This window comes from Gorilla gorilla, chromosome 4 (genome assembly GCF_029281585.2).
Source record: "Gorilla gorilla gorilla isolate KB3781 chromosome 4, NHGRI_mGorGor1-v2.1_pri, whole genome shotgun sequence".
NCBI classification, from domain to species: domain Eukaryota; kingdom Metazoa; phylum Chordata; class Mammalia; order Primates; family Hominidae; genus Gorilla; species Gorilla gorilla.
In genome coordinates this window covers 160,179,785-160,198,043 of record NC_073228.2, presented here as the reverse complement: position 1 = coordinate 160,198,043, position 18,259 = coordinate 160,179,785, and the positions used below count along the sequence as shown (strand labels likewise).

General features: G+C 37.6%; 1 protein-coding gene across 3 annotated transcripts in view; it reads right to left on the bottom strand.

Annotated features, from left to right (window-relative positions):
- Positions 1 to 18,259, bottom strand: part of SGCD (sarcoglycan delta) — a 1,041,370-nt gene that overhangs the window by 403,424 nt on the left and 619,687 nt on the right. For all 3 annotated transcript variants that reach the window (XM_055387285.2, XM_055387286.2, XM_004042887.5), the window contains one exon: positions 12,047 to 12,235. In XM_055387285.2, the coding sequence (XP_055243260.1) occupies positions 12,047 to 12,235 (189 nt within the window). The remainder of the gene's footprint in view (positions 1 to 12,046; positions 12,236 to 18,259) is intronic.

The following is an 18,259-nucleotide window of genomic DNA, read 5'->3' as shown; positions in this document are numbered from 1 at the left end:
CCAAGGATTAGGAGCATATAATGTAGGGGGCCACTATTCAATCCATTACAATCTCCCATCCCACATACTCCTCTAGAACTTTGCAATTCCCCCATGAAGAAGTGGAGCCCATATGCCTGCCCTCTACTTGAATTTAGGCAGGACTTTGTGTCTGCCTACAGCTGAGTAGAGTGGAAGTGATGCAATCTGACTTCTGAGTCTGGTTCATAACAATGCTATGCACTTCCGTCTTCTTTAAATGGAACATATATTCTAGAGTTTAGCAACCACGTTAAGGGCAAGCCCAAGTTAGCCCATAGGGAAGAGCTGTGTGTAGGCGTTCTGGCCAGCTGAGGTCCCAGCTGACAGCTAGCATCAACCACCCACACATGTAAGTAAACACACCTGGAGATGATTCCAGTCCCAGCTGTTGAGATACCCCAAGCCTTTGAGTCTCCCAGCTAAGGTGTTAGACATCAGGGAAAAGAGACAAGCCATCTCCCCTGAGCTCTGCCCAATCTGCAGAATCATGAGTAAAACAAATTATTGCTGTTTTATTAAGCCACTAAGTTTTGGGGTAGTTTGTTGTGTAGCAATAGATAATCAGACCAATTATTCATTAAGTAATTAAATGAATGAAGATTAGAAATTTAAAAAGGCACATAAGATATACTCCCTGGCACTTAATATATTGGATCTTTGGCTAAGCAGATACAGAGTAAGCAAACATACACACTCACACCCTCACACTTCTAGAAGAAAAAAGATGTCCATCTTTCTCATTCTGGGTCAGGGAATATGGAGGACCCAGTGATCACACACAGAAATTATGTGAGGCCGAGGCAGGCAAATCACTTGAGTTCAGGAATTCAAGGCCAGCCTGGCCAGCATGGCGAAACCCCATCCCTATTAAAAATACAAAATTAGCCAGGCACGGTGGCACGTGCCTGTAATCCCAGCTACTCAGGAGGCTGAGGCACAACAATCGCTTGAACCTGGGAGGCGGACTTTGGAGTGAGCTGGGATCACACCATTGCACTCCAGCCTAGGCAACACAGTCAGACTCTGTCTCACAGAAAAACAAAAATTATTTGAGGGTGTTGGACCTTATGTATCATCTGATCCAACTGTATATTTTACAAGTTGGGAGAATATGGCTCAGAAACAGTCCCTGCAACTCCCTCCTGAATACAGCTCTTCACCCAACAAAAGTCCACCTTGCTCCTCCCAGGCAAGATGAAAAATCTAGCACAGTCTCAGAACTTTTCCAATTAAGAATGTTGAAAGGAAGAAATGAGACAGAATGAATGTGTGGAAAAGGTACAAAGCTGATTAAAAAACATAGTAGTTATCTTGGCTGTTAATCAGATTATGAGAAATTTTCTTCTCCTTTTTATATTAAAATGGTTTTGGTTTGTTTTCCTACCTTAATCCCACAGCTCTGGGTCTTGGAAAGTGCCTGGGGCACAGGAAGGAAAGGCAAAAATTGTTGTATGGTGAGGCACAAAGAACTTTTTGGTTCACAGGCCTTACCATGCCATCCAAGATGTAGCTAAAAAGTAGGACATTAGATTTTGGACCAGTTTTGAAACAAAGAACTTCCTGTGATGATGGAAATAAACTGTATCTGCTCTAAGATGGCAGCTACTAGCCATGTGTAGCTGTTGAACATTGTGATGTGACAAGTGTGACTAAATAGACATCTTCAATGTTAATTTTAAATCCTTAATAGACAGTGTCATTCTAGAAAGATCATTTACAAACAACTCTGAACCTAGAAATCTTAACTAATGATTCTCAGGCAAACCAACTGATGGGAAACCAACTCATATTTACTGGTTCTTTCTACAGTTTGAATCATCTAACTCCACCCCTGTCTACCATGGAAGGACTGACCTGCAGGTTCTCAGTGGCAGCAAGCCCTTGGGATTTGCTACTTCTCTTCTATGATTGCTTAATAACTCAGTCAGCATGAACAGATCCTTGTGATGTGGCCACAAGTTCAGATTTCTGAGAGTTATTCAGAGCTCACAGCAACATGACCAGTAAGAAATAAAATTTCCATGTGTGAATGGCTATGTGTGATATACAAAGACAAAAAATATTTCCAGGAAGATTTTCTAACATTGTTCCTCTCAATTCTAGGACATAAAAATAACTTTAGTTGTATGAAAACTCTCGTAAGTGGAAAAGGTCACGAATATTGTCCAAATAATAGGATGAAGTTGCACAGTAATTTCTTTATAATTGGAATTCAAGCTTTTCAGTTTGACCTCTCCAAAGTCTATAATTTGCAGCCTTTTTGACTTTACTCATGTCAGCTCCTATTCTCATCTTTCCCCATCCCCTCTTTCCACTCCAGTGGCCTAAGCTCTCAGTACTAGAACCATTATGCCTGAGGCTCCCCAATCAAGTTTAACTTACCAGCTTCCAGACTATAATCACACTGCTTTCTCTGCTTCCACCACCACACAAAAGGCCTTATCCATCCTTGAAGACACAACTCAAGAAGCCTTCCAGTGCCCTCTAACTTTAGCTAATTTATTCTTTCCGCAACTTTCATACTTCTTTAAAACATGTAATTTGTGGAAAGTACTAAAATTATACATGTGTTTTCTTCCCTAGTAAATTATGAGTACTTAAAGTATAGAATTGTTTTATTCTAATCTTTAGTTTCTACACAAAGCATAGTATACTCAACTGTGTGCCTAAGAAATACTGATTCAATTGAAGCAAATATGCCCAATAGATCGTATAACTTTACAGCAGCTTTGATTCATGTTATTTGCAGTAATTATGATACCCAAATCATCCCTGATGCTTTACATTCTCACAAAGGTATAAAACACAGGAAGTTTCAAACCAAATAGGACATTAGAGAGCCATATCCTAGGACTGACCATGGAATAAAAATAAATTTTTGTTTTTTTTGTTTTTCTGCATTACAATTTTTATGGTGCTTTTAAAAAACAACATTTTGGCCATTTTTCAGATGGATGGATTGAGCTAATGGATTAAAAGTGACCACACAGTCAAAGCACTGAGAGATGGAAGCATGATTTTCTCAGTATAGGAAGCACTTCCAAGTCCCCAAGCTAAGCTGGCACCCGCACTGAAGCGGATGCTACTCAAACTCACAATATATTAGCAGTGTTAAATGAAAAGTATAACTAATGCCAATAATATCACTTTCACCCATTTACTAAGCAAATCTGTATATTAGCTAGGATGAAGTCTCCTACCTTTAATCTATTTCACACTCCATCATTACCCTTCTTTTCTCATGTAATTAAAATGTAGCAGGTAGTTGATACACAGAGGGGGTGTCTGTATTAAAAATACCTTTTCATAATCAAATTCAAACACTCATCTCATTTATGATCTGTCTACCTTAATAAATCAACTAATACTTCATTTTAGAAGTCATATAAAGCTCTATTAACCCATCTTTATACATTTTAATTTAAAGTGACTGCCTATTCATAATTTTCTCCCTTTCATTTATTCAATAAACATATTCTAAGTGTCTGCCATGTACTTTATATGTATCCTCACTCCCCTCAACTTGAGTTAGTTTGACTGGGTCGCAGTTCCTTGAGCTTACCCAAAACAGATGATGTGTCAGGGTCCTGAGTTATGGAACATGCTGGCCGTTCTCTCTGGCTTTTACTGTTTTACAATGTGTCCAATTTACAAGCATTAGAATGCCTTCCTCTGACCCTCAGTGGATCTTTATCTTACTTCAGGGTAAATAAATCATGTTTTAGACATTGCACTGAACAAATTCATTTTGTCTTCATGAAAAATAGCCCTTGGAAAATGGGCAGCATTGTGTACTGAAGAAGAGCAGTGACTGTAGAGCCAGACTCCCTGCAACCCATCCCAGTTTCATCATTCACTGACTGTGTGACCTTGGGCAAGTTACTGCACTTCTTGGAGCCTCCACTTCCTCCTCTGTCAAATGTGGACAACAAGGGTGCTTAGCTCATAGGGTTCTTATGTGCATCATGTGAAAACCTTATAAAGTTAATCCTGTATGAGTTTTTATGAAATAAATGGAAATTCATTTCTTACATGACCACAAGTGACAACAGTTTGGATTTTGTAATGTTAACGAATAGAAACTAAAATAGAAATCAGGAGATCTATATACTACAGGTATAGGTAGCTATCATTTACTGAGGTCCTACCATGTCAGCAACATGATCACATACTTGACATCCATTATCTCCTTTGTGTGGTCTGCAAAAGGCAATCTACAGTTAACACATGTTGAAAGCCTACTGAATAGCAGGCATTGAGCAGGGCTACAAAAATGTATACAGAATAATCCCTGCTACTGAGAGAAGTTTCCAGAGCAGCTGGGGTGCTCAAGCTGGGTCAGAAAACTTTGCTATCTACTTTGGTTCCAACATCTGTAGAATAAGGATGTCTGATGAGGTGACTCCTAAGGTTCCTATTTCATCTAATTTTACAAGTACTGGGATAAGATATCATGCCATCCACTGATGACTCCTAAGCCTTTTGTAGTTTTGTCACTTAATAACCACTTGTGCTAAATGATTGTCTACATGATCAATACTACAGTATTTTGGAAGGTGTTTGAGGCCAGGTTATTTTGATTGGGCTGGTAGAATGCACTAGCAAAAGTAACAGCTCTCTATTAGAATGAGACTTCATACAGCCTAGGGAAATATAAAATGACAAAAATCAGTGTGCAAACAGGAAGATGCCCGAGATGACATCTAGTCCAATGCATTTAGTGCTATACTGGGTTCCAGAAGAGAAAGGCAACGTAGTTCATGTCCAGTTAGGGCTGGGAATCCAGTTTCTGACTCTCATGGCATTATGCACTGCCCCACAATATGACAAACTAGCCAACAGACCAGGATCCATAGTCAGACTGCTTGGGTTCGAATCTCTACTCTGAGGCTTTATAGCTGTGTGATCTCAAATTAAGTTATTGAGCCACTCCCTCCCTTGTAAAATTGGTATCCAAATAGTAGCAGCCTGGATAATGATTAAGTTAGATAATATTTGCAAACTGTAACTGCGACAGTGTAGTGCCTGGCAGAGAATAAGCCTGCAGTAAATGATGATGATGATGATGGTGATGATGATGATGATGATGATGACGACGACTACGACGATAGCAAACACTTCTATAAAGTGTTTACTATGGGCCAAGCGCTAAACAATGCATTTATCACCTCCCCTAATCTTTACAACAATCCTAGGAGGTAGGTATTGTCATTACTCCTAGGAAATGGCAGCACAGGGAGGTTGAGAAACTTATCAAAAATCACATAGTAAGAGACAGAATCCAGATTTTTACTTAGAACATCTGTCTCCAGAGTTTGAGCCCTGAACTACTATACTGTCATGAAGGGTCTCTCATGACTTTCTGTTGTCAACACTGACTCTTCCTATGTGTCAGATTCTGCTAATAATGCTTCACATGAATTAACTCACTGGGTCTTCCACCAACCTATGGGTAGATATTAAGTTTATACTAAATGCTTATGTTAACACACCAAATGGACAAAACACAAGGTGGAAACAATGCAAGGAGAAGGTCCTCAGCTGCACAGCAAAGAGAAATTAGATAAAAACCAAACATTCGGAACTACCAGGGAACTACTCTAAACATAAAACATCACTGGATACCTCAGATGAAAGTGACCTATGACACAGGGTCGGCAAAGATAACAAGCTATTTTTCCAGCTTCAGAATTCTGTTGAAGAGCCAGATCGTTATTGCAATTTGGAGGAGGAGGTAAAGTGTAGTGGAAAGGTTGAGACAGGAAGTCAAACACCAGCTTTTTACTTAATAACTGTCTTTCAGCAAGTCACTCAACTTCTCTGAGCCTTGGGTTTTCAGTGGGAATAACAATATTAAATTTGTAGAGTTATGAAAGTTAAAAGATTTTAAGGGCCATGTACAGTGAGTAGCACAGAAGAGACATTTAATAAATATTAGCTCGTTTGTATAAGCACAATGTGTGATAAACTAAGGTCTATTTGTGGGTGTTTACAGTGTAGGTAAAACACACACTCTCCAATGTATGGGAAAAATGAAATATGTAGTCTCAATCTCCTGCCAGTAATAAATACTGGAATATTCTGCTAAGAGCAGAAGAAAGCAAAATAACTTTTCTTCTGATTTACCTCTGAGACAAAGAAAACTTGGTAAGATGCTTGTCCAGATTGCTTTACTGGAAAGGCTCTTCCAGCATGTATCCTTGGGGATAGCACAGAATGCAAGACTGACAAAAAAAGTAAAATTCCAGATTTTCAATCTTGGATAGATCACCAAGGTTTCACAAACACTTTCAGATGACATCGTTCTTATAGTTCGTCATTACACAGGGGGTTTGATTACAGTGTGAGCTTTCCCAAATCTCAAATTGTTGAACAAACCAAACATACAAAATAATCACTCTTTCCTACATAAATGTGTGTGTATATGTGTGTGTGTACATATATATATATATAATTTTTTTTCCTCAATAGCTTTAGAGATACAAGTGGTTTTTGGTTACATGGATCAATAATATAGTGGTGACCTCTGGAATTTTAGTGTACCCATCACCGAGTACTGTATACTCTACCCAACAGGTAGTTTTTCATCCTTCATCATCCCCCTCCCACCCTCTCCTCTTCTGAGTCTCCAATGTCCATTATACCACTCTATATGCCTGTGCATACCCTTAGCTTAGCTCCCACTTATCAGAAAGAACATGTAGTATCAGATTTTTGATTCCTGAGTCACATCACTTAGAAAAATGGCCTCTGGTTCCATACAACTTGCTGTAAAAGCCATTATTTCATTCTTTTTTTATGGCTGATGGTGTATGTATATCACATTGTCCTTATCCACTCACCTGTTCATGGGGACTTAGGTTGGTTCCATATCTTTGCAGTTGTGAAATGTGCTGCAAAAAAAATATACGTATGCAGGTCTCTTTTTGACATAATGACTTTTTTCCTTTGGGTAGTTACCCAGCAGTGAGATTACTGGATCAAATGGTAGGTCTACTTTGATGTCTTTGAAAAATCTCCAAACTGTTTTCTATAGACATTGTACTAATTTACATTCCCATCAGCAGTATATAAATATTCCTTCTTCACGACATCCACACCAACATCTATTTTTTTTAATTTTTATTAATAGCCATTCTGCTTTGGGTAAGGTGGTATCTCATTGTGGTTTTAATTTGCATTTCTCTAATGATTAGATCTGTTGTACTTTTTTTATGTTTCTTGGCCATTTATATCAATTCTTTTGAGAAATTTCTATTCATGCCATTTGCCCACTTTTTAATGAGATCACCTGTTTTTTTTCCTTGCTTAGAGTTCCTTATCGATTCTGAATATTAGTCGTTTTGTCAGATGCATAATTGCAAATTTTTCCTCCCACTTCATAGGTTGTTAATTCTGATTACTATTTCTTTTACTGTGCAGAAGCTTTTTAGTTTAATTAGGTTCCATTTATTTATTTTTGTTTTTGTTCCATTTGTTTTTGTGGTCTTAGTCATAAATTATTTGCCTAGGCCAATATCCAGAAGCGCTTTTCCTAGGTTTTTCTTTCTAGAATTTTTATGTTCTAGAAGTTTTCAGGTCTTTAAGTCTTTCACCCATCTTGAGTTAATTTTTTTAATACAGTGAGAGAAAAGGATCCAGTTTCATTATTCTTCGTGTAGCTATCCAATTTTCCCAGCATCATTTATTAGAGTGTCCTTTCTCCAATTTACGTTTTTGTATACTTTGTAAAAGATCAGCTGATTTTAAATATTAGGTTTTATTTCTAGATTCTCTCTTCAGTTCCATTGGTCAATGTGTCTACTTTTATAGCAGTATTATGCTGTTTTGGTTACTATAGCCTTGTAGTATAATTTGAAGTCCCGTAATGTGATGCCTTCAGACTTGATCTTTTTGCTTAGAATTACTTTGGCCATTTGGGCTCTTTTTGGTTCCATACGAATTTTAGAAATGTTTTTTCTAATTCTGTGAAAAACGATGTTGATATTTTGATAGGAAGTACATTGACTCTGTAGATTGCTTTGGGCACTATGGTCATTTTCATGATAATGAGTCATTCAATTCATGAGCGTGGGATGGTTTTCCACTTGTTTGTGTCTTCCACGATTTCTTTTAGTAGTGTTTTGTATTTCTCCTTGTAGAGATCTTTTACCTCCTTGCTTAAGTATATACCTAGGTATTTAAAATTTTTGTAGCTATTATAAAAGAGATTGAGTGCTTAATTTCTCAGCTTGGCCACTGTTGCTATATAGCAGTGCTGCTCATTTGTGTACATTGATTTTGTAACCTGAGACTTTACTGAATTTAGTTTATCAGATCTAGGAGTCTTTTGAAGGAGCCTTTAGAGTTTTCTAGGTATATGCTCATGTGATCGGCAAACAGAGACAGTTTGACTTCCTCTTTCCCAATTTGGATGCCCTTTATTTCTTTCTCTTTCCTGATTGCTCTGGCTAGGACTTCCCCTACATATATTTTTAAATCTCTGCATAAACTGCTTTACTGCCATCTCATTGATTTTTTTCTCTTTCTCCAACATAACATTGCTTAATACCTCATTCTTTCCCCACGATCTCCACTGTCAGTAAATTATTATTTGTGCAAGAGAATTATAATTCTAAAAGAATATCCTTTATACCATGACTGATGGAAAATACGCTTTTAACTTGCAGGGCAAGACCAATTTTCTAACACTTCAGTTCTATTTGCTCAAATCCATTATTGGCTATAAAGTACCAATTATGCCTAATAACAGCATTATTCTTATCTCAGTACGTTTGGTAAAGCTTTAAGGACTCTCAATTTTGGCAATCAATTTAGTTAACTGCAGGAAAGAGCCGATTTCATATAGATTATTACCTTAATGTCATATAAGTGGTACTCAATATACATTTAGATATACTTCTATTAAGCCTTCCAGATAAAACATACTCTAGAAGCAGTATTGGTATATCACAGTTATCAAAGTTTCAGCTCATATTTTCCACTTCCTCTACCCCTAAATCTTACAGGTTCTACAAATTAAATTTGTGACAGTCTTGGTAAAAATCACAAAAATAAGGGATTAAGAGGATAGCTTCAAATAGGGGACTAAAGGTATACATGAGTACTAGCCAAGTTCTAGTGGAAAAGTAATAAATTCTATTTTGATTTTTAGGCCCCACCACCCAGCCATCTCACCATCCTAAAACCAGAAATCTTCCAAAATGTCTTCTGATCCCTCAACCCTACATTCAACCAGAAGTCAAGGTATATCAATTCCATCTTTTAAATGTCTTTAAATGCAAGGTCCATACTACTGCCCTAGCTTCAGTATTCTCCTGTTTAATATCGCAACAGAGAAGTTTTACTAATTTATAAGTTTTTGAAATACAAATTAAGAACATCACAGAACATGCACATCAACAGATGGCAATTGTGGTCACTGGGACTTAAGGCCAAATGGACCCAAGGCATCCTCCAGAGCGCTCAGCTCTAAGAAACTTTCCCCATTCTATTGCTTCATCACCTAGGCAAGCTCTCTAGAATGTAAATCTGATTATATCTTGCTCTCCTGCTTAAACATTTCTCTGAATTCTGCTTGTCTTTAAAGAAAGTAAAGTCCAGGCCAGGCACGGTGGCTCACGCCTGTAATCCCAGCACTTTGGGAGGCCGAGATGGGCAGATTACGAGGTCAGGAGATCGAGACCATCCATCCTTGCTAACACGGTGAAACCCCATCTCTACTAAAAATACAAAAAATTAGCCAGGCATGGTGGTGCGCACCTGTAGTCCCAGCTACTCGGGAGGCTGAGGCAGGAGAATGGCTTGAACCCGGGAGGTGGAGCTGGCAGTGAGCCAAGATCGTGCCACTGCACTCTAGCCTGGGCGACACAGCGAGACTCCGTCTCACAAAAAATAAAAAAATAAAAAAAAAAGTAAAGCCCAAGTTGAGAAGTATTGATTGAGTCTAATTCAGAAATGGAAGCTAATGTGCTCTAATACTCTAGAACTATTACCTTGGATGCCTACAACCCCATGGAAACTGACCATATAATCTTCCAAAGTTACTACTGCAATATAGATTTTCTGCATTTTTCAAAAGAACTGAACTCTTAGCTGGATGTGATGTCTCATGCTTCTAATCCCAGCACTGTCAGAGGCTGAGGTAGGAGAACTGCTTGAGGCCAGGAGTTTGAGACCAGCTTGGGCCACATAGAGAGACACCCAACTCTACAAACAATTTAAAAATTAGTCAAGCATGATGGTGTGTGTCTGTACTTCTATCTACTTGAGGGATTGAAATGGGAGGATTGCTTGAGCCCAGGAGTCCATGGCTGCAGTGAGCTATGATCGTACCACTGTCCTCCAGCCTCCATGAAAAAGTGAGACCCTGCCTAAACATAAATAAATACATACATAAAGAAAGAAAAATTTTTTTAGAAAGAACTCAATTATTTTCTCAAGATAGAAATTTGTAACATCAAGGTAATATTTTTGTTTTTATGGTTTCCTAACTGTTACCACAAATATTAAAAAGTGAGCCATTCTGAGGCCTGAAGCAGTATCTGTAACCTTGGTTTATAGAATCCTAATTAAGTCAAGCACCAAGAAGCCGTAGCATGAGTGATGGACAAAGCCACTCACAGAAAAGATGCAGCCTTTGCCTTTCTCAAAGTTCAGTTTGTCTGGGAAATACATGTAAAAATTATTATCTGGAGCGGTAAATATAATAAGAGATACATAAATGGAACTACAGAGTATCAAGACAAATTTTACCAGACAGGGAAGACAGAGAAAAACACTCCAAGCAGAAGAAAATGTACAAGCAAAGGCAAGAAAGTGTGACTATGCATATGATGTCAAGGATAAAAATGAACTTTGTAATTTACAAAATGCAAATATCCACTATGATATTTGGGATTGTCACATGAAAATTTTACTGTTACTTTGTAAAGGTCATGTTTATTTATCAAACAAGAGGGTTTTGGTATTTGTTATTTGGTTTGTTTCTTGGTTTGTTATTTGTTGTTTGGTTTTTGTTTGTTTGCTTGGTTGCAAAGATAGGGTCTTGCTATGTTTCCCAGGCTGATCTTGAACTCCTGGACTCAAGTGATCCTCCCAACTCAGCCTCCCAAAGTCCTGGAATTTAGGCATGAGCCAATGTGCCTGACCTGGGAGTTATTTTTATTGCCAATCTATATTACTCACTTGTGACATCAGAACAAGAAAGGAAATTATGCTCAATACAGCAGACTGCTGCCCAGTACTTCCTCATTAATAAGTTAGACTACTTACATTACTAGTATAGATCAGAATTTCTAGGTATAAAACCTCTAAATAACTCCAAAAGTCATTTTTCAGGATTTTCTTTTCATTTGAACTACAACAGTAAATGTCCAGTCTGTACAGGGACCCCAAACACCAATAGCAAAAGTTTCATTGAAGAAACATAAACATGAATTCTTAAAAAAAAAAATGAAACACAGCTACATTCCTCTAATTTCCATCTTACCCAGACTAGTGGCAAAGAGGATCGTCCTCCGAAAAACCCAGGATATTCTTAACTAATCAGAGTGATGGATAATCAAGCATAAATAGTTAAAATTTAAAATTTTTAGATAGATAATGCTCACAGTATAATTTTACTCAAATGTTTCAACTCTCTACTTCAAAAAAGCTTTTATAATCACTACACTTGCTGAAAACTTAATACTTTGAATTTATTCTCTATTGCTTAATTATTTAATCAAAGTGCTTGAAAGCTACAGGCTACAGAAACAGTTATCAAAATGGAGGGATAACATAAAGGAGATTCTAAAGGAGGGAAATATCTTTAAGTTGGAGTATTAGCCCCTGAAGAACTCAGATTAGATAGAAGTCAATATCCATATTCAATCTGAACAGAAATGCTCTTTCACCAAAACACGAGGTTACAGATTTTTTGAGTCCTACTGTAATAACATCACTTTTCCACATTCCTTCGTCATCTTGCCCCACGCTTCCCCTCCCGGAAGAAAGCTAAACAAACCTAGATGGTTTTACTTACAATTGTGAAGTTCATGACTTTGAGAATCCAGATGGTCATGGCCAAGTTCACCAGTATTAAAATCATGAGGAGCAGGACAAAGAAATACAGGCATCGTTTCCGCCAGCCGTAAATCCCCACCTTGTATACCTGTGGCCCCACGGAGCCAGGCATGGTGCTCCGGTGGTGAGTGTACTGCTCCTGAGGCATCTGAAATAAACGAGGCAAGAGAGAAGCACTCACATTAAACAGCTGAGAGAAGAGAAAAAAAATAAAGGAAAAAAAAATCAACTGATGAAGAGATAGGGCTGGCTGCTGTCTACATTTATACCCTCCGACAACTCTAAAAATCCATTTCCTCTGGACAAAAGTGGCTTCTCTGGATGCTAGCTTGAGGCTTCTCATTTAACACAGCCATGACTTCTGATGTGCACTGATACAGCCACAGTCACACATATAATGGGTGGAAAGGGACTCCTAGAAGGCCATTTTCCAAATGACTCAGAATTCCAACATCTTTGTGGGGGAGATGCTCAAAGATCTACCAAACTGAAGGAAAAATTTAGAATTACTGAAGAAAATAAGGTAACCCCAGCAGTTCACCTTAGTAATATAAAAATATTATTCAGGCAATTTATTTGGGGGGGGGTTAAAAAATTTTGAACACTATCATTCTGTATCGCCAGTCAGTGGCAACCGTGGCAGCTTTGACCGCTCCTCTATTTCAGATTTAAAAGGGGGGGTCCTTGCAGACACACAGCTGGAATCCCACTTGATTTGGGAATCTTCAACAAGTGATAGTCTAGTAAATACCTAACTACCCCCTGAGTTAGTCTTGGTGAGTTAGGCAATTCTAATCGTTATCAGGCAACTTATTTAAGAAACATAAATGAGAGTCAAAGTCAAGTAAAATGTGAACATTAGCTCGTAGGCTAATGAGAGGATGAACTAGTTAAATGCTAAGCACAGTAGAGAGAGAAATTAGAAAAGGATTTGTAAATATATTATAAAGTAATACGTTGATGCCCTTTAGAATAAGGAAGGTTTTCCAAGTCCCTGCTGTTGACACAAATTATCTTTATACTAGAATTACTAATTAAGTGTCAACACAAATGTAGGTAAACATATCACTTCTATCCAATTCTAAAACCAAAATAAATTTTAAACTTAAATATAAATAAAGCTAGAAAATGCCTATCACTCAAACTGGAAAATAACAAAGTACTACAAAGGATGATTTGCCTTAAACTAAATCATATGAATGTGGTACCAAGGGCTCTGGCACAAGGTCTCCTGAGCACCATCTCTACTCTGTCATAAGCCACGTGATAACAGGACCCCCACTGCCTATCTCCATTCAGATAATGGTACAGCCCTTATTTTTACTTCATTTGGCTGTCATGTAGACATGCTGCATTCCCTACAAATAAGACCTACTCCATTTATTTTCTTCTCAGCCAATAGCAATAAATTAGTAATATGTGGTGCCAAAGTGGCCATAATGAAAACCAAAATGCAGGCCCTAAAATCACATCCGTGGTTATTAGGATATCTTCCAGATGGTTCAGAATATGATTATTTTTTGGTTTTTAGATAATCATTAAAATGGACACATAAAATCTAAAAATCCTCTAGAGAACTCATGGCCGTTAGGCATCAGTGGAATTCCATTTGGAAAACTGAGTGAATTCTTCCTTATGGCTAACTGAAATGCTCCATGAAGGCCTACATGGCATCTGTCTCATTCCAATCACATACCCTAGTGCCGAAATCAGTACCTAGTATATGTTGGAATATGCGTGTGGAATGATTGAATGGAAAACAGAATGCATAAATGATGACCCAATGAATGATTTCCCATCTGCTACCAGCTCTGCTGCTGTCTGGGGGTATGTAAAGGTTTAAGCTAAATACCATGGGCAAGTTCTTGTTTGTATACTTGCAAATTTTCACTTCAGGCTCCCAAAGCACTGGGTTCCCAGCCAGGCAGTGAGATTTGTGGTGTAAGAGGATCTCAGTTTTAAATCTCAGCTTCTGATAATTCCTCTGCAGATCAGGGATGTGTTATAAGAAGACGGGAACACAACAAAGTCATCAATCACTGGCCTTTTTAAACATGAATATCAAATAAAAGTAAAAATAATGCTTTATAAGCCTGAAATAAATTAGGTTTTTATTTTCCATCAGATCATATTCTATGAAATAAGAAAATGATCACAGAATCTTAGAATCATGTGTGCAATTTCCTTTGATATTGATCAACTAATTGTGAATGAGACAAATTAGGATTAGAGAAGTTAACCTGCTTGTGCAGGGCTAAAGGATTTGTGGCAGGGTAAGGTCTTGAACAATATTCTGGAATTCTCATAGGCAAGGTAAACAGTGAGAAATTCTTTACAAATAAGTGTGCAGAAGCTGGTGATATTGCCACTATATCAGTTGCCTTTTCTCTGTCATTCAACCCAATCGATGATGTCATTGCTATAAAATGGAAATGACATGTTCAATAAATGTTTATAAGAGGATGGATGTATAGGTAGCATGCTTGTGATTTCTTGTTTTCCTACACATACTGGTAGAACTTGGCAGTATGCAGTGATTATCTTAACTAAGGGTTCTCAGCCCTGGATGCACATCAGAGTTACTGATGGAGCTGTTAAAAACATTTGTACTCAGCCGGGCATGGTGGCTCACACCTGTAATCCCAGCACTTTGGGATGCCAAGGAAGGGGGATCACTTGAGGTCAGGAGTTTCACACCAGCCTGGCCAACATGGTAAAACTCCATTTCTACCAAAAATACAAAAATTAGCTGGGCATGGTGGCAGACGCCTGTAATCCCAGCTACTTGGGAGGCTGAGGCAGGGAGAATTGCTTGAACCCGGGAGGCAGAGGTTGCAGTGAGCCAAGATTGCACCACTGCACTCCAGCCTGGGCAACAGAGTGAAGACTTCGTCTCAAAAAATAAATAAGTAAATAAAATTTTAAAAACACACATCTGTACTCAGGTTAAGTAACAATCACAGAGGTAGCACCCAGGCATCAGTATTTATTAAAGCTTCCCAGATAATTCTAAGAGTAGACAGGATTGCATGCCATTGGTCTAGAATAATGCCACTCAACCCTAATTATGCACCAAAACACAAAAGAAACTGAACAAATATGGTACAAATTTTGAGCTCCATTTTCAGAATCTGGAGCTCAGGGTAGAACATTGTGAAAAATCTCCCAGATGATTCTAAGCATTTGGGACAACAACTAAAAAATGGCTTTCACTTTTTTTCATAGGGTAATCATTGTAAGACAAAGTCTTGAAAGAAACTCTAGTGTGTAAAATAGCAAAAAAATAAAATAAAATAAAAAATAAAAAAAGTGGAGTTCCTCTGCTTAAAGCAGGGTCTGGCTATCCTTGAGGCATCTCTGCAGAATCCTTTGCTCCTGGGAACTACTAATTTTGTCCAAGACAAAATTGGCCAGCTGTGGAAGTCAAGACCAGGAGGAAGCAGCTCCTTTTCAAGTCACACAGCAAATTAGAAGCTGAGCAGGGATTATAACTTGGATCTTTTGCTTCATGGTATAGTGGCTTATTGCATGTCGTCTCCACCACACCCTCTTTAATGAGTCCCATGAAACAGAATACTCCAGTCTCCAACTCATTAAAATACATAAGAAAGAAACAGTGAAGGGGATGAGCACTTTTCTACAAATAATTATCAAAGGAGGCCTTTCCATGCAAACATATGGTAATGGATACATCTGTTATAAAGAATCCTGCATGGAAAGGGAAATTTAGATATGCTGAGTACGTTCATTTTTCTAATCAAAAATTAAAACATGTTGAAAGATAAAAACAAAGATGAATGACAATCTCCAATCTATCATTCTTCTTATTCCTTCCCGGAACAAATGTACTGTCCGGGGAATTGAAGTTAAAACCTTAATTCCTCACTTGGGCAGACCCCAGGCCTTTGAAGACCCCAGGAGAGGCCCCAGTAAATCATGACAATAGTCATACAATTTTATAAAATTTTTAAAAGATGTTTTCACTGCAACTCGCTAAACCCTATCTTTTTCTATTCTGACTTCCCCTCGTGTTAGCTCTGGAGGATTTACATGCATTTTGGAGATCTAAGAAGAAGTTGGCTTAGTGGTTCATATAGTTTGAATGCAGAATATACTTATATGGTTTGCAGCACTTCCCAGTAGAGGTACATTACTGCTAGCTCTCCTGGTGTAGGGATGTCTTCTAGGAATATTCCTTCCACCCATAGCTCCAATTCACCAAGCATGGTGACATGAAGGAAGAGGACCAAAGGACACGATGCAATATAAACACGACCTACAATGGCCAGCACCAGAAATACATGGGTAGTAGAAAAGACAGAAGCTAGTCAAAAGTTTATTTGATAATCATGATATATGTAAAATGTCAAATGTAGAATTCAACTGTCATTGATGCCTCATCAAAACAAATTCTCTACTGTCAATAATACATTGAATTTGGCATATATAATCACAAATGTTCCATATGTGTTTTATTTTGTATGAAAATTGTGGAAAATATAATTAACCAGAATACTTGGGTTTGTAGGTTATGTATACCATGTGTATCTTTGTGTAAAGTTCTGTGCATTCTACATTACAACCATCAATATTTAAAAATTTTGTCAAAATTGCCATAAAAATAATTATCTTTCCATTGTCTATACAGAAAGTGATAATGGCATATAGCTGTCATACGAAGAGACAATTAAAGGCTATACAACCAGAAAGTACAGAAAAAAGTATGTGAGGCAGTTAATTATTAGCAATATTATCCTTCCTGATTTTGTGATGGCATCTTTTAAAAATTAATAATTTAATTTCCTTTCTCATTCTAAGCATATATTCATGTTGTTAACTTGTTTGTATTCCTAATATTTTTAGTTTTTTCTTATCCCAATTGTTTTTAGCAGTAAGGTATTTTTAAGTTATGGCATGTACTTTTAGATATAATGCTATTGCACAATAGAATACTACAGTATAAAGATAAACTTTATCTGCACTGTGAAACCCAAACATTTGTGTCATTCACTTTATTGTCATGTTTGTTTTAACAGAAATAAAGCAAATGCATTTTTTAGCAAAACATTTGTTCAATGAATGAATGAGTGTACGTTTGTTCAATGAATGAATAAATGAATAAAAATCAAGCCAACATTAAACAGTAAAGTATATTCTCTAGTAATAAGTAACTAGCTATATCAGAAGAAGTAAAAACTTACACAACTTTGTTTTTCCAAAGGCACATACAATTATACCAATGCTAAGCAGGCTTAAATCCAAAGCATTACTTCGTCATAAAGCTATTTTCAATGTTGACTTGTTTATAAACAAATCCACTTGACTTAAGGATCATCTGTTTCTTGCACACAAAATGTAAGAGGATTATATTTCCCAGAGAATGAATACAGTAAAACTTTCTGTTGTTTTGCCATTAGATAGGAAGAAACTACCAAAAGACAAGACAATGCTATTATATAATATAACCACCTGCAATCATTAATTAATTAAATAGTGGTCAAATATTTTAGACATAGAGTTTCCCAAGAAGGTCATTCTGAATGGTCATATTACTAAAGCATGTTTTGGAGAGCTATAACCTCATGGTCTCAGGCATTCAAATGTTCCTACCTGGGACCGCAAATGTTCCTAACTGGGATTGCATAGCATTACAGAGTCAAGGCTTGATATTAATTTAATCTAACAATCTCAAGGGTTGACTTGGACTTGGGCTTGTGAAGTCAAGGATTGACTTGGACTTGGACTTGTGAAGAACCTCCTTTGAGGCTGTGTGGCCCTGTGTAACTTCTACCACTTCAACCACCACTAACACCTCAGTGACTCTGTGATGACCATGCAGCCACCTCCAGTAGCCTCATCAGGGCTCAACACCAGTCTGAGAAGCCTGCTAACTTTATGCAAATCCTACCCACTGTGAAGCTGTCACCGAGATCTTTGAACCAGGCCCAACCTACATGATACCTGGACCTAGCCATTGTCCATCTAATTAAGGAAGCTACGTGAGCTTCAAAGTGATAAGTCTGCCATTTTCGACAAATCTTTAATATCTTAACAGAGAAACTGCTCTGATTAGACTCAAGTGGTCATTAATTTTATACCATGCTGACTTTCCTTCCTATACTTGGTAGGAATCAAATGGCTACTGTGAAAATCTCTTATTGCTCCTCTTCTT